This window comes from Gallinula chloropus (genome assembly GCF_964237585.1).
Source record: "Gallinula chloropus genome assembly, chromosome: 22".
NCBI classification, from domain to species: domain Eukaryota; kingdom Metazoa; phylum Chordata; class Aves; order Gruiformes; family Rallidae; genus Gallinula; species Gallinula chloropus.
This window is the reverse complement of record NC_140107.1, coordinates 3,140,321-3,167,730: the sequence shown is the minus strand read 5'-3', so window position 1 is coordinate 3,167,730 and position 27,410 is coordinate 3,140,321. Positions and strand designations below refer to the sequence as shown.

The following is a 27,410-nucleotide window of genomic DNA, read 5'->3' as shown; positions in this document are numbered from 1 at the left end:
GATCAGGTGGGAAAGAAAAGAACAGAGCCAGTCTCACCGAGAGGTAGAGGGGAAAGCTGGACAAAGAGAAGTGGGAGGGGTGTGAGGAATATGAATGAAGGAGGAATTGGCTGAGGTAGGGGAAGACCTTGGCAATCCCCACAGGCTGGTTTTTCTCTCAGTGGGATGTTATCGGTGTGGCAAACAGGGACACCTTAAGTGGAAATGTCCTGAGCTAAGGAAAGAAGAAAGGGTAATTCCCTTAATGTCCTTTGAACATGAATAGGGAAGTCAGGAGTTTATTAATTTAAGATCCTACCAAGAACCCTAGATAAAATAGAAGGTTGGACCCCAGGAGGGGGACGTTGTCTTCCTGGTTGACACTGGAGCTTCTAGGACTTCCTTAAATTTTATACCTCAAGGACTGAAGCTATCAGACCAAAGCATAACTGTCTCAGAGGTAAAAGGGGAAGGATTCCCAGTCCCCATGTTTGAAAATACCACCTTAAGATTAGGTGATGAGAAAATTCACAGGCAACTTTTATATATCCCTGATGCCAGAACTGATTTATTGGGAATTGATTCCAATTAGGATTGGAATTGAAAACCCAGGATGACCAAATTGTGGTATCCATGGCGTTACTAACAGAGGAAGATGAAAACCAAATTGATCCAATAGCATGGGTACGAGAGGGTAATCGAGGTGGATTAAACATTACCCCTTTAAAGATTAAACTTAAAAGGGACAATGGAATTATTTGCCAAAATCAGTATCTTATTTCATTGGAAGGCCGTAAAAGTCTCCAACCAGTTAGAGAGAGTTTAATTAAGGATAAGCTTCTGGAACCATGTGTGTCTCCTTTCAATACCTCAATCTTGTCAGTAAAAAACCCTGATGGGTCCTATCGTTTGGTACAGGATTTAGGAAAGTTAAACCAAATGGTTCAAGTGCACCACCCAGTGGTGTAGATGATCTTTTGTGGGAAATGTTGGGAGAATGTTGCTTTTGAAAACTGAAATGGGTTGTCATATATTTTTTATGCTGACTTGTGAAGTGGAGGACTCAGGCTGAGCCCATAAATTAAGAGGGAGTCCTGGTAATATAGTTTTGCTATGGCAAAATCTCTCTCTCAAATAAGGGTTAAAATGTGACTGGAGGAAATAAAGCTCAACAAACAGGCAAGACAGGTGGGGTCTACTGGGGTGGAATTGCCCATTAGCACAAACCTTTTCAGAAGCTACAGAATTAATATGTGCAATCTGAAACCTGTATCTGAAACCTGTATGAGCTTTGACTTCCTTCAGCCCATGGCCCATGTCAGTTGGAAGTTAAGAGAAAGACAACTACTTGCCAGTAAGCAGTTGTCCCAGACAAAAGGACTCCTACATTTTCATTTCTTCACCAATGGAAGCAGGAATCTCCCAGACATGCCATGTGTATTATATTGTGTACTGCTGTGGATGGGGCACCTTGGTTGAGCCTGTAAAATCTATAGGGAAGGAGGTGAAAGGTTCAACCTGAGGAAGACTTCGAGCCTTCATCACTGAGACCCCTGAGGACCACTACCACAGGACAATGTGCAGACGCAGTTGGGAGGAGTTTATGGAAACCACCTCTTGGAACTCATCTTAATCGGAAGCGAGACAGCCTGTCCCTGCCTGTGGCAGGGGGGTTGGAGCTCTATGATCCTTGGGGTCCCTTCCAACCCAGTCCATTCTATGATTCTATGGGACAGCTGATGAATATGTACAGATGTATGGCAGGGATATGGTATAAAAAGGCTGCAGGCTCTGACCAAAAGTGTGCCTGCTTTGTTGGGTCACACGCTACTGCAAGAACATATAATAAATTGCTGCTTCACTAACGTGTCTACCCAGAGTCCTTTCTTAGGACCAATGGCATTTCTAACAAGTGCTCACAAGCCCTCTTCCCCTCCAGTGCCCACCCATCCCAGAACCCCCTCTCTTATTTCCATACATCCCCTAAAAAATCCTCAGGGCCCCAACCATCCCCTAAAAAATCCTCAGGGCCCCCCTCTTATTTCCATACATCCCCTAAAAAATCCTCAGTGGCCCCAACCACACAACGTCCCAAGTTTGGGGTGAAGGACCTCCCTGCAAATTTCCCTAACGAGCAAAGCCTCATTATGCAGCTAACTACTCATTACAGATGCTGCTGGCACAGGGTGGGGAGGAAGAGCTGGGAGGGGAAGGCGGGGTTCCTCTTACAAAACCTCCACCCACGCCAGCCAACCATTTCTCACCATAAGCCCCAAAACCCGAAGGTCCCATCCCCACACCCAGCCCTCTGCAGCACAGGACACGGCACGAGCAGGAGGAGGACTGGGATTTATGGCTGACACTTCCAAGGCCTTGCCTGGGTTCCCTGCTCCGAGCAGAGTGGCGAGATGCCAGCGACAGAGGGGTGTGGAAGTGAGGGATCCCCACCCCGAAACTGGTGCTGCTCAGATGATGCTGGCTGAAGCCAAGGCTGGGGTGACACGGAGCGTCTCTGCCGTCTCCCGGCCGCAGGACAGAGGGGTGCAGACGCTCTCATGGTCGTCTTCTGATCGCGGTGGTTTTCCCTGGAAGAGCTGGACGGCTTTCCTGCAAGCAGGAGATAAAGAAGGGGGAGCAAGGGGGAGCAGTGTCCTGTCCCACCCCCCAAAAAATGCTGCAGATTGGGCCTGGGGAAGGGGAGCTCAGCATCTCGCACGTCCCCCTGTGTCCATAGCCTGGGCCATGCTGCCCATGCCTTCCCCGGAGAAAAACAGCCTCCAGTCCATCAATATTTTAAAAACCAGGAGTTTGGCCTCAGTTTTGTGTCCAAGGGACAGGTTTTTATCCAAATCTCCACGTTCTGGGACACTGATGCAACCCTCTGGCTCAGGCAAAGAGCCCAGCTGGATGGAAAGGCAGCATCTCCCATGAGATTTGGCACTGGCCCCCTCACCGTGCGTGCACTGGAGCGTCTCTTACCAGGCCATACGGGACATGGTGTAGGTGATCTGCGGCTGGGGAAGCCCCCCAGGTGAGGAGGAGGAGGTGGTGATGGTGTAGGCCCCCATGTCCTCAAAAATCAACCAGTCCCCGACACGCAGCTCGGGCAGCTCCAGGCCGTCGGCGATGCGATCTTCTGTGTGCCCTGGGGGGCCCCTGAGGCTGCTGCTGTGTGAGGGGTGGTCTGGGCAGGGTCTCTGCAGGGAGACATGAGCAGGTCATGGAGGATGAGCCTGGAGGAGCTGGAGAAGTGAGCTCATGTGAACCTCATGAGGTTCAACAAGTGCAAGGTCCTGCACCCAGGTAAGGGCAATCCTTGTCATCAATCCAGACTGGGAGATGATGTGATAGGGAGCAGCCCTGCAGAGAAGGACTTGGGGGTGCTGAGAAGCTGGACATGAGCTGACAATACACATTTGCAGCCCAGGAAGCCAACCATGTCCTGGACTGCATCACAAGGAGCGTGGCCAGCAGGTCAAGAGAGGAGATTGTGCCCCTCTGCTCCGCTCTCCTGAGACCCCACCTGCAGTGCTGTGTCCAGCTCTGGAGTCCCCAGCATAAGAGGGACATGGAGCTGTTGGAACAGGCCCAGAGGAGGCCATGAAGATGATGACAGGGCTGGAGCACCTCTCCTCTGAAGCCAGGCTGAGGGAGTTGGGCTGGTTCAGCCTGGAGAAGAGAAGGCTCTGGGGAGATCTTACAGCACCTTCCAGTCCCTGAAGGGGCTACAGGAAAGCTGGGGAGGGACTTGTTAGAAGGGTCTGGAGTGACAGGATGAGGGGGAATGGGTTTAAATTGGAAGTGGGGGGATCTAGACTGGATATTAGGAAGAAATTCTTCAGTCTGAGGGTGGTGAGGCCCTGGCACAGGGTGCCCAGGGAAGTGGTGGCTGCCCCCTCCCCGAAGGTGTTCCAGGCTGGGTTGGATGGGGCCTTGTGCAGCCTGGTCTGGTGAGAGGTGTCCCTGCCCATGGCAGGGGGTGGGACTGGATGATCTTTGAGGTCCTCTGCAGCCCAAACCAGTCTGTGATGCTATGAGGATGCCCCCATCCGTGGTGAACTCCTTCATCTCCACCTGCGCCCTGAAGTCTGACCCCAGGAACACAGAGAGTCTGGCTGCAGCCCTCCTGTTACACCACCCCTCCCTCTCCTCCGGCATGGAGCCTGGGGTCTGCCACAAAGGAAGGGAGGGCAGGGGTGGGTGTGGTGACAGAACACAATGCAAGGGACCCGCTGGGATCTCCTCAAGCTGGGCCAGACCCTCACCTTGTGTGGCCGAGGTCTGGGGCAGGGACTGTCAAACAGGAGGCGGCTGAAGGTGCCATAGATGCCATCACTGAGGTGATACACGAGGCTGTTCTTGCTGCCAGACTCTTCCTCTGTAGGGGGGAGCAAGAAGAGGGTTGAAGGGGGCTCGGGGCCACCATCAGGCCTGTCCCAACATCCTCCCTACCGTCAGAGCCGGGCTGCTCCACAGGAGCCTCTCCCATGGCAGTGATGCTGGCAGCTAAGGTGAAGGCGGAGGTGACGTAGTATCGCCCGGGTCTGGCAACGATCTCCACCCCGCAGCCCTCTGGGAAGTACAAATCCAGGGCAGAGTTTATCACAGCAGCGATCTGGAGGGGAAGAAGATGTTCCCTCTGGGTTAGCTTAGTCCATCCGCAGAGACCCAGACCCAGAGAGACCCTCCAGCCTCTCTCTCTGCCCGCTGAGCGCAGGCATCAGGAGCCATGTACCTCTTCAAAGTGGGTTCTGGTGTCCTCAGTGCCAGGGAACCCCCCTCCGATGTCCAGGAGGCGCATCCGGTAGCCCAGCTCCGTGCCCATCTCAAAGGCCAGCTGTGCTGCGGCCACGGACCGAGCAAAGGCCTGTGGCTCCAGAGAGAAGCTCCCAAGATGAAAGCTGAGGGCACAGTCCTATGTCAGCAGGGCTTGCCCATCCCAGGAGAACAGTGAGGGGATATGGTGCTGGGGTTCTCGCTCACTGGGGGCACCTCAGTGCTCCCTACACATCACCCCAAACCAGAGAGCCTGGCTGGCCCCACAGAGCCACCCCCAGCCCCACTCTGAGGGCCAGACCTGCCCCAGTTTGGTTCCAACAAGAGTAAATCTCCTCAAGTCCAGCCTCCACCTTACTCCCAGCCAGAGCAACCGGTAGCTCTGTGGAACCCCCCACATTATTCTGGCAGCACAGAGCTCCCAATAGTCCCCTCCCATGGGGGCTGAGCACCCCTATGGAAGAACAACCATGTGCTGTACCTGATGCCAACAACCTCCACAGCCTGCTCCTTTGCTGCCTCTAGCAGGTGCTGGCAGCACTCCAGTGTGGTCCCAAACGCCATGTTCGGATGGGCAGAGGGACTGGAGTCAGCAGCAATACCCAGCAACACCCTGAGGAACAAAGCCACGCTATGAGGAGAAGTCTCCAGGCCCTCCATCACCTCCCAGCCATCTCCCCAGCTCCCACTCCAACCCCTCGCTCCAGTGACACTCTACCTGGCATGAGGGTGGCTCCTGGACACCTTGCTCAGCTCCACCTCGTTGTCGAAGGTCATGAGCTGCACACCGTGGCTGGCTGCGTATTTCATGTGGGCAACCTGCTTGCATGGGCTGCTGTAGAAAATCTTATCAGCTGAGACTCCAATGCTTTGAACCCGTGCAATCTCTGCCTGCAAGGAAGCAGCACACATGCAGGCAGGAGCCCAGGGCTGGCACTACCTGTACCTGGCCACAATCAGCCCTGGGCCTCTGCATTCCACCATTGCAGAGGCTTTCCCAGGGAAAATGGATGATAGGATGAGAGGGAATGGGTTAAATTGAAAGGGGGGAGATTTAGACTGGATATTAGGAAGAAATTTTTCACTCCAAGGGTGGTGAGGCCCTGGCACAGGGTGCCCAGGGGGGTGTTGGATGCCCCTCCCTGGAGGTGTTCCAGGCTGGGTTGGATGGGGCTTTGGGTAGCCTGGTCTGGTGAGAGGTGTCCCTGCCCGTGGCAGGGGGTGGCACTGGATGATTTTTAAGGTCCCTTCCAACCCAAACCAGTCTGTGCTTCTATGAAATTCATGAGAGCTCAGAGTGATCACAGCAGACTCTGTCATGGTGGGGGCAGGTTGTGGCAAGAGGTTTACAAGAGGTATGAGACCAGGAGGTGAGAAAACAAGTGGGGTTAGCGTGTGGATGTGTCCCCTGTGAGCTGCAGTGAGGGTTCCAGATGCAGCTCAGGGCTGAGCTGTCACAACTCTTTGCACTTTCTCCTCCTGGTAACACGTCCTATTTAATTACGTGTGAGTAAGTGGCTTAACTTTGGATCCTCTCTGAGGATCTGTGAGCAAAGGGAGAGCAGGAGGGAGCAGGGAGCTTTGAGCTCAGCCTGAATGCCACTGAGAGTTGGATGGCCACAGCCATGGCACCCCAGGGATGTGCTTTGCCACCAGCCAAGCCTGCCAGCTGGGACAGCTGGGATGCCAGAGCCAGGAATGTCAGTCAAAGGGAACAAGCCTGAGTCACCAGCGAGAGATGATGGGATTTTTGGGGTCCATCGGGTGGGTTTTGACAGCAGAGGGAGACTCCTGCCCCTGTAAACATTACCTAGTGAGTGGAAACTTGGGAAAGGAGGGTGAGCTCTGCCCCTCTCCCAACACTCACAGAGGGTGCTGACCCTGGGCTGTCCTCCCACAAGCCCTACCTTGGTGGTACAGGCAAAGCCAGCCCCCAGCTCCGCCAGCAGCCGGAGCACTCCCTCGCTGCTGTTGCACTTAACAGGGAAGTAGGGTTTCACACGGGGCAAAGCCTTCAGGAAATGCAGGTGTTTCTTCACAACATCCCCAAGGTCTGCCACGAAGAAGGCTTGCTGGTCGCTCTAGGAGAAAGCTGGAGTGAGCAGCAGTCACCTCCCCACAACCACCCCTGCTAAGGGGGGGTGCTGGCTGTGGGGGAACCCCGGAGCCACCAGCCCTTACCGCCTGGCACAGCTCCACGAGGAGGTTCTCCAGGAGGTCTCTGGTGGTGAAACCCTCCTCCACCATCATGAAATCGGATTCATTCAAGTACCTATTCATGGTTCAAGGTCTGACAACTAGTTTAAAGCCTCCTCGAGTAGGGTATAGCTTCCAAGTCTGCAACACACTGGAGAAAAGAAAGGCAGTGTTAGAGACAGGGTCCAGCACCCAGCCTGCACCCCAGGGTGCTCCCCATCCCTCCCATGGGTGGTATGCAGCAGCTCTGCCCTGGGTAGAGCTCTCTGCTGCTCTCCTCCAAAGCAGCACCTCGGCTGGGAGCCTGACTGCTGGTTAAAGCATCTTCTCTGGGGGAAGAAGAAGACACATTTCCCTGCAGTCTGGAGCTTGGTTTTGGCACGAGCAGCCCTGTCTTCAGCAGCAGCAGCAGTGCAGGCACCAGCACACTTAACAACAAAGCCAGCTGCACCACAAAGCGGGTGGCCCATATATGCCAGAACGTGTCCCTTCACGCTCCGGCATGTAGATCTGCTCTGCACCACACAGGGTGAAGTTCTCTTGCAGTTTCCAACCAGCTGAGTCTCAAGGACACACCTTCCATGGAAGGGAAGGGTCTTTAACACAGCATGGGCCCCTCACCGGTGCTGACTGGCCTGGGGACGCTCTGGATCCAGGTCATGGTTCCAGGTTTACCTCTCTCCTGGAGACATGGTGTGGAACAAGGGGAGAAGCTAAGCTGCAGAGGGCTGCCTGGCTCACAGACCTACTGGAAGCTTTAGCGTTAAGCTTGCACACTGAGCTTTAACAATCTCCTCCCCTGGTTCCAGCCCATCTCATAACCCAAGGAGCTGAAAACCTAGCACAGGCTCACATGACACATTTCCACCCCAGTAATCCAGGTCTAGCTCCAGGGCTCTTGCACGGTCCCTCTGATCTGAAGTGAGAAGGAGACGGGTCTCATTTCTCAGAGCTGCACATCACCTCCTCCTCCTCTGCAGAGACCTACTTAGAGCATTTCAGATGGGCACTAGGACAAAGACAATGATGACCCCGGAGGGACAGGGTGTTGTAATGCATTGAGCAAGCACCACAAGCAAACTAGAGACGGGGAATGCAGGGTAAGGGGGGAAACTGGCCTTTGAGTATCTTAGAGCTTCCTACTCGGTGAAGGGAGAGCAACTCCTCCAGCCTGACCCTTCACTCCCCAAAGACCTTGCTAACCAACACCCAGCCCACCCTGCTTGGGCACAGAAACGGTGAGCAATTAACTGGGTCAGTCCTGCCAGCCCAGGGCATCCTATCTGTACCAAGGTCCGACACGTCACTCCTGGGTGACTAGGCGTGCTGCCAGGGTGGGCCCCCCAGAAACACCGAGCTCCTGCAGCACCCCAAGGTGTAGCTGTTGCAGGGGGTCTGAGGTCTTTGGGGAGAGGCAGTGCAAGGAGTTAATGAGGGAGAGGGGCACGTCTCCCACCCAGCAGTCCCGAAACGCGGCATCCGCAGGCATCCCTCACAAGCCCCCTCCTGCCTGTGTCAGGCAAACCAGCTTCCCCAGCCGCCCCCCATGGACCCCCCACCCCATTACCTTAGGAAGCATTTAAACAGGTTATGCCCATGGGTCTCCCAAGAGAACGAACCGGCCCCGGTGGTGGCTGTTTGTTCTGCCCGGCTTCCCTGCCTGCCCCCAACCCTTGCAGCAGCTCCCCCTGCAGAGGGGTTTAGGGTGCTCTGCACCCCTTTTTCTCATCACTCCCTCCCTGCTCTGCCTCACAACTGTGGCTATAGCAACCAAATCCAGACACCCTATTGGCTGCACTGCCTCCGAGCATCCTTCATCCCTTTTGGCAACGCTTCCCTCCCCGCTCACCGTCTCCCAGGGGCTGGGACTGTCCCCCCACAGACACCCTAGATTCTCACCGTGTCTCCACCGTGCCGGCAGCTCATCCCCAGCCTGACTGTGCGGAGCCTGTCTGCAGCCAGGCTCCGGTGCAAGGGCGCTTGTGGCTGCGTGTGCATCGCATGCGCAGGGACCCTCAGGGGGAAGAGAGCCAAAAATACCTCGGAAATACTGCTGCCAGGGAAACGGGGCTCCCTGCAGGTTAAAGGCTGAGCAGTGCCTGTTTGGCAGGGACATCAGCCCTGGGAAGACTTCAGGGACTGTTTTGGTCCTCATCATGCTGCTGCCCGTTGCGGTGGGTTCCCTGGCAGCAGCTCCAGCTCTGCCACACATGCTGATGCTCCCCCTGGTCGATCCGTTGTGTCTTTGCCTGCATTTGTGCACTTGGAAGCGGTTCCAATGCCCCATCCCACAACCACCACAGGCTGAGCAGGGGACTTTGACCTTCTTGTTGGTAAATTGAGATTCCCTCTGTGGTGCTGCTGGGAGGGAGTGGGGGGGAGGTTGTTGGCTGCACTGAGAGGGACCCACTGATCCTGGCTTCTGGTATTTAACTTTGTGCTCCTGGCTTTGCCATGGAGTCTCCAGGAAGCCAGAGGCAGGGATGCTCTCACCTCCTGTCAGACCCCTCTCCCGGTGCTCTGGCCCAGTGCCCAGCCGTGCAGGTGGCAGGGGGTGGAGGGGAGCCGGGCAGTGGGCACTGCCTGGGAAGCCTGAGAGGTACTGGGTCTCAGCGGCGAGGTACCGAGCCCGGCAGTGCCCGCTCTCCTTTGGGCTTTGGGTGGGCACCCACCCCACGGGGGAAGCCCCGCCCGGGGCCGGCACGGAGCGCGGCGCCCCACGCACCCCCTCGCCCGCTCTCCTGACCCCGCCCACTGCCCGTAGCCCCGCCCACTGCCCATAGCCCCGCCCACTGCCCATAGCCCCCCACTGCCCGTAACCCCGCCCACTGCCCATAACCCCGCCCACTGCCCGTAACCCCGCTCCCTCCCTCCCTATGTAACCCCGCCCCCTCAGTGGCCTCGCGCACCCCTCTCGGGACCCCCGATCGCCCCCCCCACCCCGTAACCCCGCCCGCTCCGTCGGTAACTCCCGCCCACTCCGGGTGAGCCCCGCCCACTCCCCGCCCAGCCCCGCCCACGGGGCGCGCGGCCGCGGCGTCACGGCCCATTGGCCGCGGGGCGGGCGCGCAGTCGGCGGCGGCCATGGCTCCGAGCGCGCAGGCGGGGGGTGGCCGCGGGCAGGCCCCGGGCCCGGGGCTCCGGCAGGGTATCCGAGCCGTGCTTCTGGGGCCGCCCGGCGCCGGCAAGGGCACGCAGGTGAGGGGGAGCCGGGGTTAGGGCCTATTCGGGGGTCTGGGAGCCGCCTGGTCCTCCCCGGCGCCGGGCCCGCGTGGAGGGACGCGGCCGTTCGGTTCGCCCTGCCCCGGCCGAGGGGCGTGTGCGGCCTGTCCCGCTCCGGAGGGCCCCGGGGTGTCTTTCTCCCGGGGGCTCGCTCGGGCCTACGGCCCTCCCCGCACGCAGGGGCCCGGGCGCCGGGGCCTTTTGTCCCGGAGCCCCTTTCTAGGCCCGGCCCAGAGCACCGGGTCCCCGGGGCTGTGTGCTAGGCCCGGCCGTGTGCCGGCTGCTGAGAGTGCGGGACGAGGCCCCATGGGGGGCCCCTGACGGCAAACTCACCTTTCCTCCCTCCTCTCTCGCAGGCTCCCAAGCTGGCTGAGACCTACTGCGTCTGCCACCTGGCAACAGGGGACATGCTGCGGGCCATGGTGGCTTCGGGGTCCGAGCTGGGCAAGCGGCTCAAGGAGACCATGGATGCGGGGAAGCTGGTGGGTAGCAGGGAGACGTGCTGGGAGGGGAGGTGGTCTGGCAGCACCTGGAATGAGAGCAGGCAACAATCTGCCTCTTAATTAGCGCCAAAACACAATTAGTGGAAGAAGGCAGATGGATTTGCCTTCTCATGATCCTGCAGGAGAAACACCCACTAATAATATTGCTGCTCTTCAAAATTTGCATGTGCTTACCAGCAGCCCTTCTGTCCCCAGGCTGGTTCTTCTGGCCACAGCCCTTTAAAGCTCATGGGGTACATGTAGTCGGGGTTGTGGGTCCTCAACGTGGAGCTGAAGGTGTATCATTGGAGCTGTAGGATGCTGCAGCCATGCTTTGCAGTTCCTGTGCCTTCACATCATTCCTGGACTCCTGTGGAGTGGAAGAGTATGTTCAGAGAGCTCACCTACACCCCAGCTCTTGCGTAACTGCTGTTTGCTTGTAATTGTACAGTGAAAATGGAGTTTGGGGTGTTGTCGTGGTTGTTACAGCTCCTGATGCTGTGTGAAAGGGGCGCTCTGGCTCCCTGAGACACAACAGCCAGGATCTTTGACACATTCATTTTCTGAGGGTCTAATCATCTTTCCAATGTGATTGAAATATCTTTGGAGGGAGGGGAAGGAACAACTTGAAAGACAGCAAACTGCAGTGACTTGCCCCAGAGCTGAGCACTGTGGGGCAGATCAAGGGCATCGCCGCCCCCTGTTAGGGGCTTGTACTGCCCCATGGAGAATCTGCAGGCTCTGGGTGGGAAATGTGACGTGGCTCTGTCTCCAGTTTTTGCTCAAAGCTTGCATTGCAACACCAAGCCTGCAATATCCCAGCTGGTTATGAAAGATAGGGACGTTATCTGGCAAGGCTGGTGGTATCTGCCACGTGTGTGTGGCAGCCAGCACGGGGCTGCTCAGCAGGTATATCCCAACAGCGTACTCTGGCTCTGAGATAACTCAGCTGGGAGCCCAGCAGCCTTCAGAGCCTGGGGTGGGTGTTTTATATTTGATTATGAAGCAGGACCCCTTTCTTTGAAAGGGGTAATCAGGAAAGTGCAGCAGGGAGTTGCAGCTTCACCCAAAGTGCCTCGTGCCTGTGTGCTCTCTGCTCCAGGGCTCTTATTTATATCCGCTGCGACAGGCTGTTCTCCAATCCTGCTGCGTTCTGGCTGCGTGTGCTTGGAGAAAACAGCACTACTGAGGAGAGCTGCTCTCAAGTAAACAGCTATTGTTGGGGCTGTGGCATCTGTCTGTCCTCTCCAAATACTGCAGTGGAAAGGCACCGATCCCAGCCGTGCCCTGAGATGGTGATATGGAAAAACTATGCAGTGTGGCTGGAGCCTGTCAGTAATTATTGGGCATTTTAGCTTCACACAGCTTTAATGAGCATCAGGGAGCAATTTGGCTGCTTTGCCCTTCCTGGCCAGGCTGGCCCGGTGAGCGGGATGTGTGGGTGAAGGTACAAAGTAACAGGAAATCCAGGTTACATTGTTGTTTTGTACTGTGAATTGGTTTTAAAAAGATTAAAAAAACATCTAGGGAGTTTGTCCAGCTGATGGTCACCCTGGAAATACAGTGACCTTTGTAACAGTGAGGTTACAGTGCTGGTCCAAGTCCCTGCACGGGCTGGAGTGCCCCTGGAATGAAGTGGCTCATTAGCTGTGTCTTGGTGTTGACACTGGTGGCAGGGAGTGCTTCCCTGACATGGGCAGGTCTGGACACACGGCTTTCACACTGTTAACAGTGGTTCCCTGTGCTGTGGCTGCCAGCCCTGGGACCCAGAGCGGCTGTAATAAGGGTCTGATGCAGCACTGGCATGGGTACAGTGGCTCCAGAGGCGGCTGTGTGTCCCTCCTGACCATGTGCCTGTCTCTCCTCTCTGTAGGTGAGTGATGAAATGGTGGTGGAGCTGATTGAGAACAACCTCGACTCCCCTCCCTGCAAGAATGGCTTCCTCCTGGATGGCTTCCCGCGCACGGTGAAGCAGGCTGAAATGGTACGTGAGCCCCTGGCTACAAGAAAGACATCGAGGCCCTGGAGTGTGTCCAGAGAAGTGCAACCAGGCTGGGGAAGGGGCTGGAGCACAAGTCTGATGAGGAGCGGCTGAGGGAGCTGGGGCTGTTTGACCTGGGTCTCAGGGGAGAGACCTCGTTGCTCTCTCCAAACCCCTGACAGGAGGTTGTGGGGAGCTGGGGCTCAGCCTCTTCTTGCAGATAACCAGCAAGAGGGAATGGCTGCAAGTTGCACCAGGGGAGGTTCAGGTTAGAAATGAGGAGAAATTTCTTCTCAAAAGAGCAGTTGGGCATCAGAAGGGGCTGCCCAGAGAGGTGGTGGAGTCACCGTTCCTCAGGGTGCTCAAGGGAAGGTTGGATGTGGTACTCAGGGACATGGGTTAGTGAGAGATACAGGTGGTGGGGTGAGGGTTGGACTGCATGATCTTGGAGGGCTTTTCCAGCCTTAATGATTCTGTGGTTGTGTAAAGGGGAACAGTTCAGGTGACTCAAGGAACCAGGCATGGTAAACCTGTGATCCATAACAAACAATAGGAGTCCTCTTGTCCCAGGCAAAGCACTTTTACATGCACAGAGGGTGCAAACTGCTGCACAGAGAACTTCCCTCAGTGGGACGTGGGTTAGTGAGTGATAGGAAGTGTGATTGGGATGGTTGGAATGGATGATCTGGGAGGTCTTTTCCAACCTTAATGATTCTGTGAGTCTCCTCCTTGGGGACTGCTCTGGCATCTCCTCTGTGCCTGGAGACAGGGGTCCCTTGGCTGTACCTCTGCCCCTCTGAGTTGGGTGTTTTCTCTTGCAGCTGGATGACCTCCTGGAGAAGAGGAGAGAGAAGTTGGACTCTGTCATTGAGTTCAGCATCCCTGACTCCTTGCTCATCCGGAGAATCACTGGACGGTAATTCTCTCTCAGAGAGAGTGGGGTTTCTTAGTTTAGCAGAGAACATCCTAGTTTTGGATCCTCCTGTCATTCTCACGATGTTTAGGGCTATCTGCAGTGCTACCTGTGTTCGAGCCTTCCTGCCTTGATCCCTTGCCTGCTCTCCCATGCCTTGATCAGAGCCCCTTTGTTGCCCTGCGAATAGGGGTTGCTGAATAAGAATCGGTGTCCTTGTTGACACAGCTCAGCCTGACAGCAAATGTCTCTGTGCTCTTGCTCCTCTGTAATTCCCACCTCTCTCTTAAGCAGGACATTGCACGTGTGTCCAAGCACGACTGAACACCCTGTCCAGGGTCAGTCATGGCTCTGCAGGCACACAGACATCTCCTTCTCATGCACCATGCCACCCTCCCACCTCCAGGTGCTAGCCCCCTTCCCCAGTGAAACTTCCTTCTCCAGCTCGTAGCACAGCTGCTTTTTTCAGGCTCCTTAAGGGGCCCTTGGTACAGAAATAGCCAGAAGAGGGTTGGGGTTTTTTTTTTAATAGAGAGTCTAATTGGGTTGTTATTGCGGATGTTTCTGTGCAGATGAGTGGCAGGTTCAGCAGACCTTGTCCTGACATCGGGCTCCTTTGCTGACACTTGCTTTCTGTCTTAGGCTGATTCATCCGGCGAGCGGCCGCTCTTATCACGAGGAGTTCAGACCCCCGAAAGAGCACATGAAGGACGATGTATGTGAGCTCCTGAGGCCGCAGCTTACACGGCTTCGGGTTTAGCTGATGCTTTGCAGCATCCCTGGAGAACCTAATTTCTTTCCTTCTCTTGTTACCTTCTGTCCTGGCTTTTTGGGGAGCGTGGGGAACTGCCTGGGCAGCCTCAAGCCACCGGCAGGGAGCGAGGCCTGGAGGGCTGAGTGAAGGGCATGGCTGTTCTGCAGGGCTGCCTCAGGCTCTGCCAACCTCAGACCTTGTTGGACTCTGTCCATAGCTGAAGTTGCAGTGGGTTGCGACTGGTTTCCCTCCTGGGGAGCAACTGTTGCTGGTGTCTGCCCTCAAGGCTCCTTTTAGTGAGCAGAGTGGTGTGTGGGGGAAAGACCATGATGTGGAATCCTTCTCTCTTCAGTGACTGCTCTGGGACTTGGTGTGGCTGCCCTGGGTTCTCTGCGCTCTCCCGTGCAGACCTGGGGACCTGCCTCTGCAGCTCAGCACTGTAGCCTGTCCTGGAGGAGGGAGCAGGGGTTGTCATAGCTGCGGACAGAAGGGGGGAAGCTTGCCAGGCTGCAGCTAGCTGGAGACTGTCCCCTTGCTTCTCCCAGGTCACTGGAGAGCCCCTGATCCGCCGTTCGGACGATAACGAAACAGCCCTGAAAACCCGCCTGAAGGCCTATCACACGCAGACCTCTCCCCTGGTCTCCTACTACAGCAAGCGAGGGATCCATACGGCGGTGGATGCCTCCCAGTCTCCCGACGTGGTGTTTGCTAGCATCCTGGCAGCCTTCTCAAAAGCAACATGTAAAGACCTGGTTATGTTCATTTAGGGCTCTGTCCCTCCCAGGATGGAGTTCTCCTTCCTTTCTCTGTCTGTCCATCTCTCTCTCTCTCTCTCTCCGCCTCTTTGGGGATAGGGAGGGTGAGGAGTTAAGCAGAGTAGAAGAGGAGGGGACTAGACGGTGCTCTATTAAACAAGCTGATAACGGTCTGTATGTCGGTATATGTGAATGTCCGTCTGTCCGCGGCTGCCTTGGCCCCTAGAGGTCGCAATGAGCTAGAGCACCCGCTGCCAAAACCAGGGTCCGCACCCCTTCGCCCTAGCGCGCTCTGGCTTCTTCCTAGAGCTTCTCCCAGGAAGGAGCTGTACATTCTGCTGCTCCTGGCATCTCAGCAGGGGATTAACAGAAGGTTGGGGATCAGGACTGAGTAGTTTGGGGGAAGAGAGTGGGGAAGGACCTTCACAGGGTGCTGGATAGGCAATGCTCTGTGGCTGCAGGGAATGAAACGCGGGGTTGCTGGTGGGAAGCATGCGAAGGGCTGTGTGCCCGTGGGAGGGACAGCTTGGCTGTGTGTGTGAGCACAGCCTGCTGCTGCTCAGGGCTGGCTGAGAACTTGTTCTCCTTGTACGTGGGTTTATTCTCTGTGGGATGGCAGGTTACCTGAGAGCACAGCCTGTTTCCTTCTGTGCCAATGGGGCATGTGGGACAGAAAGAGGGTGGGTGAGAGCTGGGGGGTTTCAGCTGCTCCTTATTTTGGGGCTCTAATATGGGAAATAACTAGTGAGATCCTTTCTGCTTTTTTATAATAACGTGAAGTCTCTGATCAGAGTCTCACAGTCACTCTGTGTGACAAGTTGGGATCTCCTGAGGACGAGAAAAAGACTTTGGTTTTCTCTCTTCAGTCTTGCCTTGGTTTTAGCCAAGGAGATAAAGATGTGTTGAGCATCCCAAAGTCTAAATAAACCCTTCTTCCAAAACAAATGATTTTCCAAGGTCTGAGAGAGATAGCATTATTACCCACCAGCTTCACGTGCCCTTGAGCCAGTGACCTTTGTTATGAGATCATGGAAATGTACTTGAGCAAATCAAACAGCTCCATCAGGCTGCCCATTTGCAGACACCACATGCAATGTGGTTAGTGCCCCAGCTTCTCAGGAATGTTGTGCTGCTGTATGGTGACCCTGCAAGGCTGGTGAGGACCTTTGCCCATGCAGGATTCCAGCCCTTCTTAGAGGACCCTGTTGTAAATGCAGATCAGCCCAGATGAAACTTTGTCCTTTGTCCTTGCACGTGGATTTACTGATTTACTGTTACCAAGTACCCTCCTCTTTTGAGGAGAGGGGATGTCTCCATCCTGTGCACTGAGCTGTTGTGGGCTGTGTGTCTGGAACAGATCCCCAATCCTCAGGAATCCTTTGTTCCTTTTCTTGATAATTTCTCTTTTCTCTGAAAACCACTCTCTGTCCTAATAAATCTTTCCAGGAAAACAACCTCTTCCCTTCCAGCAAACTGGAAAGAACACCAGGAACTGAAAGCCCGTTGACTTGTTGCTCTTGAAAGCACGTGACTGTGGGGAGAGAGGGTTTGAAAGTAAATGGGGCTGGTTTTGTCAGCAGCCTGGAGTCCCCTGAGAGCTCCCAGATGGCCGTTGCCTTGTTGATAGTCTCCAGCTTTTTTTGGGAAAGGGCAGCCCCGGCGCGTGGCATCAGCGTGCCGGGAGGTCGGGATAGCACTTGGCACGGGGCTGCTGTGCTGCTGGGCAGGAAAGGAAAGTGTGTTGGAGCTGTCCTGGCATCTCCATGGCTGTAAAGACATTCTGAGTGTGAACAGGGAGTAGAGCTGCAGCCCCTACGTGCTGTGCAATGGCAGGAGGGGTTCCCAGCCAGTTGGTGTTCCTGGATCTGGTCAAGGTTTTACTCCACAAGAACAGTGTGTTCTCCTGCTCTCTGTTCCTTTTCCCCTTCGTGCTCACTTTGCATCCAGCTCACCAGCCTTTTTTTCTGCCATAAAACATGATTAATTTGGGGATTTTTTTCTTCCTTTTTTTTTTTTTTTTGCCCCCTAAATCTTTTCTTTTTTTCTTTGTTCCCATTTATTCCAGCTGAGTGACTCCATGAACCGGATGAGAGACCAGCACACCCTGCACGCTGCTACATCACCCATTGCAGCCCTCCCCTGGGTGGTGGTGGTGGGCAGGGGAAGGGAGGGTGGGCAGGGAGGGCAGCTGGGAGGGGGTTACGATTGATGGGAGGGGAATAAGAGGAGGTGGTAGACAAGGGGCTTGGGGACTGATTTGGTTGGGTTTTGTTTGGATTTCTTCTTCAGCAGAATCACTGTGAAACTGTGACGAGGACATGGTCTCCTTAGAAATCACAGTCTGGGGAGGCAAAAACAACTGTATAGAGTGAAAGATCTCAGTCAGTGATCAGATGTGGGTCCTTGACCTCTTAGGAGGGTTGGGCTAGATGCCATTCCTGACTTCTCCAGGATGTTCAGGGCTTGTTTCATGGACTCTTCCTACTCTGAGGCCACAGTAAAGTTTGTTGTGACTTTTTATTAGCTTCCTGTCAGCCAGGATCAAAACAAACCGGTGACTCATCCTTTCTGAAATGGAAAGGATAAAAAAGAAAGGTGCTCTGGTCTTTTCCTGGAAGTTTTCTTTTTCTTATCCTGCTGCATTCCTCCACCCTGGCAAAGAGACTTCTCAAGGTTTCTGTGCTGCTGAACAAGAGGGGCTGTGGCTCTAATCCAAGCCTGCCTTCCTTGGCAACGGGGTGGCTGTTCTGTGATGGTGACCGAGCCGGAATTCACACAATTCTGAAGAAATGCAAAAGAGACTTTTTTTTCTCCTTTTTAAATTGACTGCAAAAATAACACTTAATTGGGTTGTTTTTGCAGTTTTTTAGATCAAAATGGTGCCTTGTCTAACCTCTGAATCAATAATAAAACCCCTTTGCATTTTGTATCCATTGCTGTGTCCTCTTTGACCTGCAGACAGTGTGGAAGCTGAGAAGAGGTGGATGACAGCACTGGGCAACTAACCACCGAGCTGGGTGGATCCTCTGGCCTGATCCTATCTCAGGGATGATGTTCTGTGTGGCTGAAAACAGGGGTTGGAGTTCCTTTTGCCCCTTTTCCTTGCTGAGTGCATTCCAGTCCTTTTTATTGCCACAGCCATGGTGGATTTGGCTGCTTTCTCTGTCCTGGTTCTTTGTGCATGATGCTGAACACGCTGAGCCTGTGCTACCCTGACCCTGCTCAGGGCTCCTTTGGGGTATTTTTAACTGATGTAACCTCTGGCCTTTCCTCCCCTTCTCTTCACGTTGCTGGTGTGTAGAGGAGCTGATGTTAATTCCTTTTCTCCTCCTGCAGTAACCAGAAGCCCCAGATTGTGTCTTTTATCCTTGCTTATTTGCTGTCTGCCTTTCACATGTCGTTGCATCCCTCCTTTCTGCTCCAGCAGTGCCTCTCCAGCTGCACAGGGCAAAAATCTCTCTTAGGGCCCAGAAATGAGAGCATCACCCTGCTGCCTTTCACCCTGCTGCCCTTCACCCTGCCTCCACAGGGCCCCGACCCTCCGGGGTGTCTCAGAGGAAAGCAATTCCTGCTGAGCTGATGGAGGGTCATTGTTTCTCCACGATGTCCTTGGACTCCTGCTTGTGTTCAGGGCTTTGGTTTAGGCACTGTGGGTGAGCACCAGCAAGAGTCAGGCTGTGTGTGCCCATCTCCTCCAGAAATGACTGGTTTCCTCAGTGTAACTGGGCTCTCTCACTCCTCTGCCATTCAGTCTCTGTTGCTGGTGCTTTTATCACCTCCCTGTACCTCCAATTAGTGTTTCTTGCTCTTTTGAAGGTAAACTTGTGCCTCTCTGGTGTTTGTGGTGTTCTTCCCTTGTTTCTTTTGATGATGGAAGTTAAATTATAGTCTTCCTCATTGTTTGGGATCGTCTCCTCTGCTGTTTTACAGACCTGTTCTCCCTGCTCCTCCTGGCTTTTCTAGTCCATGGGATGGGGAAGTCTGGGCTCCTCTGAGCTGGGCTGTTTCTGTTTGATCCTGACTTAAGTGTGGAGCATGAAATGAATTGTTGGGGTGCTGCAGGGAGGCTGCTTACCTCAAGCCTACATCCTCTGTAGTTGGATCTGTTCTGTGACCTGTCTCTGTCACATCGACCTTGAATGTTTTCCCACAGCACATGATGCTCTGCAGGTGCTGTAAATTCCTTCTGTCCAACGATTTCACTCCAGCAAGCTGCTTATCAGGCACTCTTTTGAAAGCTGTATTCATATTTCACACACACAATTATTCAGCAACTATAAAAGGGGGAATTTCCTATTTATAGCACAAGGACCAGCATCAAATAGGACACTGAATTCTCGCTGATGGAGGAAGTGACCTGTTCTCTAATGCAGCAATATTTCTGCTGAAAAGAAACAGCATCTTGGGAGGGGGAGGGATGAAAAGCCCTGGGCCATCTCTTTCCATTAAGAACGTGCTGCAGTCCTAAAAATACAGTATCTGGCCTTCCTGATGAAAGGAAGATTGCAGAAAAACCTTTCCCAGGGGATTTGTGGTTGGTAATGAGTCCAGTGACTCCTGGCAGTCTGGTTTGGAGCTGGTCTTAAGTTTCTGATCGATCCCTGCTCTCTGACCTTGATCTGGGAGTGAGGAGCAGTCACTACAGGGTTATCTGCTGCAGGTAAGTAGTGCAAATCCTGCTCTCAGCAGCGAGTCTCTACAATGGTGGTACCAGTGTGTGCAGCCCTGATGTGGAAAGAGCATGTGGGGCTGAAGAACAAAGAGCTGGCTGACAGCAGTGAATGGAGGGGGTGGAAGGAGTGCTGGGGCATGGGTGGTAACTGCTGTGGAGAAGGTGAGTGCCTGTTTTTTTTTGTCTGAGCCTGCTTCCCATGACTGCCTCTGCTCTCCCAGGTATGTCAAGCCCCCCACGGCTGTACTGGCACCCCCAGTATGGCTACCCCTGGCCTTTTCCTGCCTCTGTTCCCTGTTGTCACCCTGTCTGTCCTTCCTCTGGGCTCCGGGCTCCTTAGGAAGAGCTGCAGTGGGTGATACCAAGTGAGGCCCTGGGAGGTGGAGGACCAGAGGGTGGGATTCCCCCTCCTGTTGCCGTGGCAACCTCCCAAGGAAGGGAAGCGGCAGTGGGGTGTGATGGGGAGGCTGCGGAGGCAGGGCCGCGCTGACATCACGCCGGGGAGGTGGCGCAGAGGGAAGGGGAGTGGGAAAGGGAGAGCCAGAGAGACTGCGGAGGGAAGAGATCTGCATCGGGAGTGGGCTCGGGGGTGAGGTAAGAGACGCGGCCGGTCAGGGTGGGCTCCACGAACGGCTCTGGGGTCAGAGGCTGCCCGGGCATCGTTCTGGCTACCGTGTGCTGATGCAGGGTGGTTCTTGGGTGGCAGCGATGTTCTGTGGTGCCCTAACAGCCTGGCACAGCCCGGCTTGGCTCTTGGACAGAGACTGAATCAGTCTGGCTGGTGCAGAAGCCGCAAATGCTTTACCCCCTGGATACCAGTGTGTGTCACTGACACCGCTGGGAAGAGCCAGGAGTACCTGAAATCTCAGGATAGGCTAAAGGGAGAAGGGGCCAGAGTTCCCTTTTGGAATTAGAGCACAAATTAGTGATGAAATGAATAAGAAGTTTGAAGACTTGGTCCCCCCTGAGCTGCATCCAGCTAACAGGAGGCTGTAAGCAGAGCTGGGAGCGAGCCCAGCGATGTGCGTGTGGGGTAGGAATCCTAAACCACACATTTCCAGCAGCCTCAGCACTTACCCCGCCTTTGCAGGAAGCAGCAGTTCTGGGGAAGGCACCCAGGGGCACAATTATTGCTGGGAGTTCTCTGGATGTGGATCCTGGGGATCTCCAGACCTGGAAGGCAAAATAACAAAGCCCTTGAACACTGCTCTGGATGTCGTGTTGCCTTTTAGCATAAGGGTTGCATAACGGGATCTGATGTGCTCGCAGGGAGAATGAGGGATGATGGTCACCTCTGTGCCCTGCAGTATCCTTGGCAAGTACCTATTGGATCAGGAGGTGAATTTCAGCTCTCTTCTTGATCTAAAAGCTGGGTGGGTTCCCATCAGAAGCTGGTGGGTTTACAGCTCTGATTCCACAGCAGGGGCTCTACACCTACCCGCAGGCTGGGCAGCAGTGCCCTGCAGTGTGTTAGCAAACTAGAAAATGAGTTAATTAGCACCCACTTAATCTCTGCTAACCTGCCTATTGCCCATCAGCCTGTATCTGACTGAGGAAAGGACATCTGGGGTCAGAAGCCCAGCACCAGTAACCGCTGTGGGTGTCAGAAACCGATACTGGGGTGGGGATGGCAGAAGCAGAAGCTCAGTAGGGCTGAAGAAACCTTATCTGAAATCTAAGACCAGGGAGAGGGAAACGTTCCTGTCGAAACCGCTCTGTTGAAATCACTTTTGCGTTTCCCCTGTCACTGAGAGGGCTGGGGGGCAGCAGTGAGGCCCTGGAGGACCATGGCCAGGGTGTGCAGGAGAGAGTGGAGTGGCAATAGGAGCGTGAATGTGCTGTAATCCGGGAAGGATGTTGCTGAGATGCACAGACCCTCCCCTGTGAAGACACAGCTGGTCTCACCACAGACCTTTGGGGAGCAGTGGGGGGGCTGTACTGCTGTTCAGCTGGTGGTTACTGGGGACAGTGGCAGCGTGTGGGACTTCTGGGGGTGCAATGGGTGGGAGGCCCATGCCTGGAGGAGTGAGGTGTGGTGGTGTCACTCAGGTGGCTGCACAGCCAGCTGCCTTTCACGCGTGGTGGGCAGGAGAAGACGCGTGAGCAGGTCCCTGTGCCAGCCCTCAGCACCGCACAGGGCAGCTGTGGCAGGAGGCAGCCAGCTCCGGATGGGCCCAGGTGCTCCTGAAGGAGACCCTGCCAGGCACAGCCTGAACCAGGCTCCCAGGAGCAGTTTGGGAAGGGCATAGGGAGGAGTGAGTGCTGCTTCTCTGCAGCTTCAGTCCCTGAGGGTGCAGCTCTGCGTGGCCAGCAGCTAACAGCTTCCAAGTCGTGCTTCAACTCGGGGTTTTTTTTTCCCCAAGATGATTCAAAATTTAGCGGGGGAGTGGCCTAGAACCTCCTACAAGCAGAAAGGCCGAGTCAACCCTCCTAGTTCTTGACCTTCTCTGCTGTTCTGCAGGCTCTCCTTGCTGTTCCCCCTTTTGCCTACACTGCAAAAGGCTCGATCATGTGAGTATTACACAGCCTGGCATCTGCACATCAGCTGAAGCAGCTGAGTCTGACATGCTCCTAGTGCCTTCACGCGATCCCGCTCCGCAGCCGTGCTGTGCTCCCTGGGCCTTTGGTCCCTACCACAGCCCTACCACTGCTGGTGTACAACAAAAAGAGGGCTGGGGACCTGTCAGCCTCTGCAGAAGCCAGGGGCACCCACTGCCCTCATGCCAGTGCCCTGGGAGCTGAACCAGGACCCGTGGGATATTCCACGGTCTATCTTAGCCATGACTCTACTGCAGTGATTGTTTTCCAGTTCCCTTGGCAGGGGGACTCACAGGCGCCTGTGTTTGTTTTCATTCCTTATCTGGTACCATTGAGAGCAGGCAGTGCTGCCACCGAGTCCAGGAGAGCAGGTTGGTGTGTTCCCACTACTGCCTGGCCAGCCTGGAGTCCCCTCAATCCTCTCCCTAAACCCCAGCTGAAATTTCCTTCTGCTGAGGCAGCCGTTTGTTTAATAGCTGAGGTTACTTGAGTAATCTATAGTTCTCTGGTTTCCAACAGAAATATTATCCCTCTGGCTAAATCAGCATTTCTGTCTTTGTTATAAGCCTGGCCTTATCTCTCTGCTCTGGGGGGATGTAGGTGCATTCCCAACCTACCTTCACAGAGCCCTGCCCCTTTTCTTTCTTCCTGTCTGGGTCACTTTTTCTCTCTGAGGTTAAGCAAGAAGGGCTGAAAGAGCACAGATAAACTGCTGGAGTTGTTGGAATCTCTTTGGTCTTGGCCCCTCTCTTGGCTCTGCCCCAACAGCTCATTCTCTGTGCCTGAAGGCACTGAAGACCCAGTCACCAGGATCTTCATGGCCAAGGGCACTGCTGATATAAGTCCCAGTCCATGGGCTCTGGAAGAACTTGGCTCAGCCTCTGCCAGCAGAAGAAAAACTGTTTCCATCACACAGCAGGACCTGTATCCAAGAACTAGGGCTGGAAGACAGGGTGCCCATAGCAAGACTCCATGGCTGCAAATAAATTTTCCTTGCAAACAGGGGAAGGCACCAACTCCTCAGAGCTGCATTTCCACTGGTTCCACCCCAGGCAGCCAAATGCTGGGCTGTGGCTCTGGGCTCCAGTTTCATCTGACTAAAGGAAGCCACGGGGTTTGTTGTGCTGCCGGGGCAGTTGAGACATCCTCTCTGTGCATTGTTAGCATCTCTGCACGTCTCTTGTTATTTCCAAACCAGAAAAGGTCACAGAGACCCAAGAGAAACCCACTTCCCTCCTTCACTCCTCTTTCTGCCTTGCACATGCTTTTGTTGCCATCTCTTGCTTGCCAAATGCAGGAACAAACATCAGGGTTTGGCAGAGCTCGAAGCCTTGGCTTGTTGGATGGGAAAGAGGCGTTCTTGGTCCTCAGCCCAGGGACAGGGCTCTGCTCCGTGTCCACTGCCAGGTTCTCCAGCAACACTGGTGCTCATCCCATGCTGAGAACGCTGCTCTTACATGTCTGGGGATGGGCAGCACCGCTGGGTGCCAGGCTGTGAATCCTTTAGGAGATCCATGGAAAATGGGTAGGAATAGCTGGAGCAGGACCCAGAGCTCTGTGATCCCCAGGACGTCGCTGTGGCTGAGCTGCACGTACAGCAGCAGGCGCAGGAGTCAGCGCTGCCTTGAGAGGCTTTTCCCTGCATATGCTGGAGGGCAGGGAAAGGCAGAGGGCTGTATAAAGCCAGGCTGTCTCTGTTGCTTAAATTGGGTGGTTACTGCCAGCAGTTACCCCCTTGGAGACTGGAGGGCTTACACTGGGAAGGATCCTGTAACTGAGAGGCAGCTGGGAGGCACTTGGCAGTTCTGTCCCTCAGTGGCAGGCACTGGGCTTTTTGTGGTGCTCAGGGGAACTGGGGTGGCAGCCTGGATCAGAGAGGGCAGGGCTGGGTGGATGAGGGATGCTGCCTGTCTGTTCAGAGGATGCTGCAGAGCAACAGCAGGGCCTGATTTCAGAGAAGCGTTTGAGGTCTCAGTGTGCACTGGTGGCCCCAGAAACCTCCTACTTGATATTCTGCTGTGCATAGTCCAGCCTCCTCAGACAGCAAAGGGGCTAGTGTGCTTGAACCCTGGCTAGGGCAGCCCACAGGTGAGATCAGCCCCAGAGAGGGAGGAAGGTTTCTTAGGGTCGTGGAGGGGTGAGGGAGAGGAGGGAGGCAGAGGAAGCATTTCCTGGTTGTGGTAAAGGTGGGCTCTTCTGGAAGAGAAGTTAGAGACAACAGGCTTGTGGTCATGGCATCAGGCCTGGGGAAGGAAGGGGAGGGTCAGCAGCAAACTCCAGCAGAACAAATCCCACTCACCTTTCCATGCTGACCCAGGAACAAAGGACACCCCAAACTACAGCTCCCCTCTGCTCTTGCCCACCTCATGCTGCTGCAGAGAGAACAGTGCCATTGAGGAGCAGCCCTGGACTGAACCAGGCTGAGGGCAGGGGCTCAGCAACAGCCAGGATGAGGGAACCCCGATGGAGCTGGGTTTCAAAGAGGGATGCTCATCCACTTCCCACCTGGTTAGTGCTGGCTCAGCCCTCTGGAAAATGACACAGGTTTTCCTTGCTGCGGGGCCAGGGGCTGTGCTGGGAGCGCTGCGCTGCTCTCCCAGCCCGGCTGCAGACGGGAGGTGCTGCTGGCAGGGGCCAGAGTCATTCTTCTTTCCCCTTTTCACAGCTGTTACTGGTTATGGAAATGGGAATGTTCCCCAGCCAGTTCTCGGCAGGAACTGCCCTTTTCCAGGGCTGACCGCGGGGGCTGTTCCTTCCTTTTCCCACCTCCTGACAGCAGTCACAGATTTGGGTATGTTCTAGTTTTGGTGAAGCACTGCCCTTCCCTGCTCCTCCTCCTCACCCTGCACACAGGAGCAGCCCGTGGCTCTGGCCTGTGATGAGGGGGATGTTTGCTCCACAGCCTCAGATCAAGACAGTCCTCTCCCCAAACCACAGAGAAAGGAGAATCGCTGTGACCGCTCTGGCTGTGGGGATTTATACCCCACGCCTGGAGTCTGCAGGCAAACCTTGTTCTTAGCAGAAAGATCCCAACACCAGCTACCATCCCTTCTCCCCAGGGCGTGTGATGGAGATCCCACCTTGCCCAAGAGCAGCACGTTGTGGTGTCTGGCAGGAAAGTCGTTATTTCTTGTCCCATCCAATGCAGAGACCAAGTGAGTGTCCGCAGCTCAGACAAGGGAACACGGGGCAGAGCTCACCACAGGCAGGGAGACAACAGGGCTTATTGCTGCTGGCAGTGATGGGTATCCAAAGCTCAGCAAGATTCACAAAGGGGCTCAGCGTCTCTGCAGGCAGTGAGACCGTGCAGAATTACCACTGACTGCAGTTGCAGCAGGGTAGGAACCCCCAGGGTTCAGGGCTTAAGCAGGTTTCTAAGAGAAAAGAGTGAAACTAGCAGGAAAGGGAAATGACTCCACACCAGCTTCCCCGCACCGTCCGCGCCGCAGCCAGCTCTGGCGACTCGGAGGGCGCTGGCTGCACAGGAGTGAGGTGGATTCAGGCCACGTCCTACGCAGCAGGTTGAGCCTTCCTTGGAAAGCCCAAATGGTGCAACTGAGCTAATTCAGAAAGAAATTGTCTGGCAAATGCTAAGGTCAGTCTGAATAACGCTTTCCACTCCCTCGATCAGTTCTGTTTCGCGGTGAGGCAGGAAGCTGAAAACTCCCCGGGACCTGAGGCAGGGGTTGGTGGGAAGGTGACAGCCCCAGTTCTGAGCAACAGATGAGGGTGTCAGCACCCAGCTCCCTGTGCTCAGTTCCCTCCCTGACTCCTACCAGCACACACAGAGACAAAATTTCCTGGCTCTTTCTCTCAGAGCTCAGGGAAAATTTCTGCCATCAGTGCTGAGTTAAATAAAAAGTTGGGAAATTCAGGAGGAACTGTGGCCTCAGGCAGAGAGGTGCTAACCTTTGGAATTGTTTTGAGAGTTGATTAAGCCAAATATGATAACTGGCTTGGAAATGTCCTGATGGTTTTATGACCCTTAGTAATGTCTGAACTTCTGTACCCAGACAAGGGTCACCAGGCTGCTCCAAGATGGTGACCAGATTCCCTTAGGGGGATAAGGAAAGAATCCTCTTCCTGTTCTGTTGTGGTTGGCATCACTCACTTTCTGTAAATCACAGGAAATAGCCCAGGCCAGAGCACTGGGGCTGGAGTGCTGAGTTCACACGGCCTGTTCCCGTGAACCCCACTTTGTTCTGAGAATGATGCTACAGCATCTTTGGAGGTGCTGAGGTGGTGTCTTGGAAACTCTGCCTCTGAGACAAAGTGGAGGACAAACTGCCTCCAAGTGTTACTGGGAAAGAAGTGTAACATCTCTGTCCTCAGGAGCAGGCACAGTGTTTAAGTCCCACACTGATGTTCTCCCAGATGGCCCTGAAGGGACCTGAGAGGTTCGGGTCTCTTCCCCACGATGGCAGTGACCTCCTGGCAAGTGAGGGAGTGTGGATGTTCCTCTTTCCATGATGAGAACAGTCCCTTTTGTTTTTCTTAGTTTACTTGGGTGGTGGCTCTAGGAGGCTGTGACCTTCCCATGGCCCTCACTGACAGGACTCTGGGTACAAGACCCTGCCAAGAGGAGTTGTGCTCTTGTCTGGAAGTTCAACCAAGACCTTTCTCTTCCCAGGTGTTAACTGGTGCTTTGTGGGACAGAGGCTTAAACCTCCTCTGAAGCCAAGCAGCTGTTGGGACAGGCTTCAACCACCTCCTGACAGCAGGTCCCACCAGCACTCAGTTCACTGGAGCCTTCTCCCATTAGCAGGTCACTGCAGGCAGTGGATTCTACCCTGGCAACAGGGACACTGCAACATGCAGGTCCCAAAACTGCCGCCCCTGCTCCGCTACAACAGCAAAATAGGTCGTGCATCAGCAAATGAAAAAGGACAGATGGTGTCTGCTAATACAGCTTAGTTTGTGGCCTGCAGGATTAACTCACTAGTTGTCATGTCTGCAGAAAATAGGAAATGGGTGGGTCGAGTGGAGGAAATGTGTGGTGTGCCCAGCCCTACCTGTGTTTGTAGGATGCACCAGCTGGGAAGGATGTCAGAGATGCTGTGAGGTTCTGAGATGCTGCTGAAGAGCTGCCAGTGCCTCTCTGGGGGTCTGGGCACTAGAGCTAGTGCCTCATACAAAGCCCTC

The 27,410-nt window shown here is 54.8% G+C and overlaps 2 protein-coding genes across 3 annotated transcripts; one reads left to right on the top strand and one right to left on the bottom strand.

Annotated features, from left to right (window-relative positions):
- Positions 1-2,444: 2,444 nt before the first annotated feature.
- Positions 2,445-7,050, bottom strand: AZIN2 (antizyme inhibitor 2; the record flags this gene model as incomplete). Its single annotated transcript, XM_084274192.1, has 9 exons — positions 6,937-7,050; positions 6,663-6,836; positions 5,474-5,646; positions 5,237-5,368; positions 4,715-4,880; positions 4,432-4,594; positions 4,245-4,357; positions 2,959-3,176; positions 2,445-2,586 (listed from the first exon to the last, which is right to left on the bottom strand). Exons 1-9 carry the CDS (start codon positions 7,033-7,035, stop codon positions 2,445-2,447), a joined length of 1,380 nt encoding a protein of 459 aa, XP_084130318.1. The 5' UTR covers positions 7,036-7,050.
- A 2,985-nt stretch (positions 7,051-10,035) lies between these two features.
- On the top strand, positions 10,036-17,199 carry AK2 (adenylate kinase 2; the record flags this gene model as incomplete). 2 transcript variants are annotated; one of them, XM_084274233.1, is made up of 7 exons in its annotated part: positions 10,036-10,149; positions 10,530-10,655; positions 12,529-12,639; positions 13,458-13,552; positions 14,192-14,264; positions 14,849-15,044; positions 17,124-17,199. In XM_084274233.1, 7 exons carry the CDS (start codon positions 10,036-10,038, stop codon positions 17,129-17,131), a joined length of 723 nt encoding a protein of 240 aa, XP_084130359.1. In that variant the 3' UTR covers positions 17,132-17,199. The 2 variants fall into 2 exon arrangements, with proteins under 2 accessions (XP_084130359.1, XP_084130358.1); XM_084274232.1 differs by lacking the exon at positions 17,124-17,199 and having other exon boundaries at positions 14,849-15,235.
- Positions 17,200-27,410: the final 10,211 nt, after the last annotated feature.